Below are 4,647 nucleotides of genomic sequence, written 5' to 3' on the forward strand. Positions count from 1 at the left end.
CTCGTCTGTGCAGCCAAACACAGAACAGTTAGCATGCTTTGCTCAAACTTTCATCATGGCATTAGAACTAATACACCGTTGTCGCTTGCGAAATCAAAATGATGGTGCTATGGGTGGAAATGTGCAGATTAAGGGGCGGTAATATTATAATGAGATCCCTTTGCAGCGTCACCAAGGGAGCGAAATCAGACGCTCTCTTTTTTCAGATGCTTGCAGAAAAAGGCTTCCCAAAACAAAGTTACTGAGTTAATCTTTTTCACGTTTCCTTGGTTGGTAGATGCACCGGGGACCTGATTATATCACATTAAACCTGGAAAAGTCAGAGTTTCCTGATATGTCACCTTTAAGTGTTTTTGAATCACTAAAAAGAATCAATAATAAGTGATTAATTCGTTTCAAGTAGCAGACTATACTGAATTGCGCTGTATATTTATTTATTTGTTTTTGGTTTGTTTGATTTTATCATCTGCGGAAGAATACACATTTGATAATAGTTAAGGGAAATTAACTTTAACTTAAAAAAAATAATTTAATAACTGAATAAGTATAATCACACACACAGGCAATTTCATAAAAGATTTTATTTACAGTGTTAATGTCCGTACTATTCGTTTGAAAGAGTAAAGAAATATTTTCATCCCTTATTTAAATATTACAATCAAGAGAACTAATTCCTTTAGAACCACCCCTATTATGTCTAGGCCTATGCAATGAGTAATATACATTTGCACACATACATAAGTGTGTGTAAGGCACAATATTTCTGAAATTTTAAATTTCCATCAAAACTGGAACAATATAATTTATTAAGTCACAAAAACAGGGGAAAAGTATAGTATGCATTAAGTCCACTGATTTACAGCAGGTGGAGCACTCTGTCTCTATCTGTGTGTCTCCACAACTGCTCATCCTGATGCTTATGGAAGGCTGGGAGTCTCAAAACATGAACACAACCACAGTGGGAATCAAACCCTGAATCAGAAATCATAATACCCCGAATTAGCCACAGATAATTAAAACATGACCTCTGATTGACCCAGAAATCATTGTGATCACCCACAGAGACAAACAGTCACAGAGAGAGAGAGAGAGTGAGAGAGAGAGAGAGAGAGAGAGAATTTATAGGCACTTAGTCAGAAACTAATCAGAAAAGGGCTCAGCAGTGCTTTGATATAAGTCCTCAAATCAAAACCCCTCATTCATCTGTGAGTGCATTTTATCAGTGTTTGTTTGTGCTGCTCAGGTCCTAACTTCACTCTGGCTATGAACGTCACCCTCGAAGGCAAGATTGTCATAGTGATGCGACACATCCAACTGCTCCTCTTGCACACCTGCAAACCAATCAGACAAAACAAAGACCAAAATCACTCCATTCAGATCAATAGACTTTGGTTCCAGAAGTATATTTTCACATCATTACAAACCTCATTGAAAGTACACTGTGAACTTCATCCAACCAAAAATGCCAGGGAAGCATTAAACTAGTATAGACACTGATTAGGCATATAAGTGATTAAACATAGACTTATTTCAAAATAATAAATTATACAGCATAAAAACAATTTAACGGCCAACTCTGCATTATTTGTGGTAGCTTGCATTTTTGTCTTATTTATGCAAAAAGACTTAATCCTGAGAGGGGGAACAACAGTATTGCTAATCAAAATCGGAGTCAAAACAAATGTCTTATGTCTTGCCTCTGTATTGTAGTGAATTTCACAGTAAAGTGAATTTATAATAAAATTTATTTTAGTAAATAATATTATGTATATTTCAACAGTAGATTAAATTTAAATAAGTACAATATTTTACTAGATATTGACTTTTTAATATTTCGAGTGAATGCAATCACTGTTCACACTTTTAGAAAACAAAAAATAAAAAAAACTGTAATAACGTGAAATGTTAAATTTAAAATGGACAGTGTCACTAAATATGCTTACTGTACTGATTCAGTGATAGTGAACAAGCTGTTTAACATGCAGTATTTCTGCATTTTCAGCAAAGTATACCTGTATATTTCTATGCTGGTGTCACGTTTGCCTTGTGCATGAGGGACCAGGACCACAATTTCAGTAACTTACTTACACGTACTTACACGGTCCCTAACACTAATTACTTGAGTACATCATGATTATTGGTGGTTATCACTGCAAAACAACACACTAATCTTGCAAATATCACCATAATGTTTAAGAAAAGCTGCAGGAAATTCAATTTTGGGCCACAAAAAAAAAAAAAATCTGGTGGAACTGATATATAGTTTTCGACCAGTGTGTCCTGTTATTCACACCCACAACTAACATGTATATGTAAATGAATGTTTATATGACTCTGTTAACATTAATGTGTGACATTCAGCACAGATACTCTGCCTTCCTGTAAATTTGTATGTGAAAGGGTTAGTATAATCACAGCAAGTTGGGAGTGAGTTCCAAAATATTGTGAGAAATGTGATTGTGTGCGTTTTTTTATGGTTTTTACCATTTTGTGAGGCTTCAGCAGAACCGAGGTGTTCGTTTCCGTGCATGGATGCATATCCAGAGGATGCTGTCTCACTGTTTGTGTGTGACACTGTCTCACTCTGCAGGTCCTCAGAGGTAGAAAAAGATCTGAAATCAGGCACTGAAATCTGTGGCTGCTCCTCAACATCCATCTACAAGAGAGAGAGAAATTCAGAAAAGAACATGTCAGCAAACATTGGGCCAAATTTGTGTGTGCACTGATTGAATGTTCAAAACTGAAAACTAGACATTTCCTCCAATTATACACTTGGACCTGAAGGGGGAATGAATAATACACACTGCCAAAGGAGGAAGAACAAACTGAGCTAATTCTCCTACTTTCTGTATATGCAAGGCATGGTGACTAAGCAGCAGTCCAGTTTCTGTGAGAGCAATCTTTATAACAACAAGTGAGAGAGGATCCACCTAATCTCCAGTTACTGTAATCAAGGTTCATGACAGGACGTTAGGACATTAGGACACCATCAGGCGCAGTTATTTACTAACACCACTTTTTCATGAACACTCTTTACAACAGGTAAGCTGCTTGTGTCAGCTCGGGTCAAGGAGAATCTTTGGAACAGAAAGAACAAAGGTGAGCTCCCAAGGTGCAAGAAGCACAATGGGAGATGCTCCGGTGTTCAGAACAATCCATCCCTTGGGTATCAACCCAATCTTACCAGTATACTGTCAGCCAATGTTCAGTCCTACGAGAACAAACTGGCTTATATAAGGGCTGGGATTAAAATACCAACAGCACATTAGATACGGCAACAAATTCTGCCTGACTGACAGATGAAATAGTCAATCTCTGCTCACTGCAAACGTAGAACAGCTAAAAGAAGTAAAAAAAATTGGATTTATGGATAACACTAGCAAGAAAGCTAGCTGCAATACATGCATTTAAGAGTCAGCACACTGTACTTTTTCACATCTTTGCTTGTGGAAGTTAAGGATGGGCCCACAGGTAACCCTGTCGAATGCATCCTGTCAGGCTGTGCTTCTGTCTGGAATGGGAGCAGGATCAAAGAGACTTATAAAGGACAGTACGGGCAACAGAATGTAACACCATAGGTGTGCTGCCCAATCTGTCAGATATTTTCACCAAGGTGAGCAGGACTAAGCATCCCAGTTATGTCCCGCTGCAGCAGAGAGGCAAATACCACCATAGCCTAGACATTAAGAGTAGCAATGTTTTTGTAATAAGTCAATACTACACAATGATATTATTTATTTTTTATTTATTTTATATACAGTTAGGTCCATATATATATTTGGACACAGGCCCAATTTGTATTATTTTAGCTGTTGACCAAAACATATTCAAGTTACATTTATATAATTAATATGGGCTTAAAGTGCACACTCTGAGCTTTAATTTGAGGGTAATTGGAGGAAAGGTTAAGGAATTACAGCGCTTTAATATGTACCTCCCCCTTTTTTCAAGGGATCATAAGTAATTGGACAGTTGACTCAAAAGCCATTTCATGGACAGATGTAGGCTATTCCTTCATTGGCTGCCCGCAGATGCGCCTACCTATAAATCGGCCTAATTTGCAGCACAATTGGCCGATGCCGATTAATTCAAAAATGCCAAAAATCGGTCGACCTCTATTCATAGTACAAATGGACAATGACCCAAAACATACAGCAAAAACACCCCAGGAGTTTTTGAAGGTAAAAAAGTTACAATTACATAATATTTCTACTTCAATTCGTTTTTTTTTTTTTAAATATATAAACATTTAAATGGTGGTTGTCATAAAAAATATAAATTAAACATCGAAGAACAGTGAAAATTATAATGAATATATTATATGGTGCATATTTAGCAACATACCCCTCTCTACAGTTTATTTTTCTATTTGACTAATGAGTTTATGGTCACCGAATAACGTTATGTTTTTTCTGAGGTAAATGTGACGTTACGTGACAGTAAGTACGTTTACATGGACAACAACAATCCAATTTTAACACGATTAAGACAATACTCTGATTAAGAATCTACCATGTAAACAGAGATTTTTGATTACCTTAATCCGGCTAAAGTCATATTCGAAGTAAACAGAAGACATGTGGAGTATTCCTATTTTAGTCGCATTACTGAAGTGCAGTATAGACATGTAAACACCTTAATCACATT

The 4,647-nt window shown here is 36.6% G+C and overlaps 1 protein-coding gene across 1 annotated transcript in view; it reads right to left on the bottom strand.

Annotated features, from left to right (window-relative positions):
* Positions 1-563: 563 nt before the first annotated feature.
* Positions 564-4,647, bottom strand: part of LOC107747825 (E3 ubiquitin-protein ligase RNF128-like) — a 17,050-nt gene continuing 12,966 nt past the window's right edge. The window contains exons 4-5 of the mRNA XM_016562432.1: positions 2,485-2,656; positions 564-1,331 (exon numbers count right to left, since the gene is read on the bottom strand). Of these exons, the coding sequence (XP_016417918.1) occupies positions 1,240-1,331; positions 2,485-2,656 (264 nt within the window). The 3' untranslated portion in view covers positions 564-1,239. The remainder of the gene's footprint in view (positions 1,332-2,484; positions 2,657-4,647) is intronic.

Source organism: Sinocyclocheilus rhinocerous, unplaced genomic scaffold (genome assembly GCF_001515625.1).
Source record: "Sinocyclocheilus rhinocerous isolate Xijiao unplaced genomic scaffold, SAMN03320098_v1.1 scaffold1492, whole genome shotgun sequence".
Lineage (NCBI taxonomy): Eukaryota > Metazoa > Chordata > Actinopteri > Cypriniformes > Cyprinidae > Sinocyclocheilus > Sinocyclocheilus rhinocerous.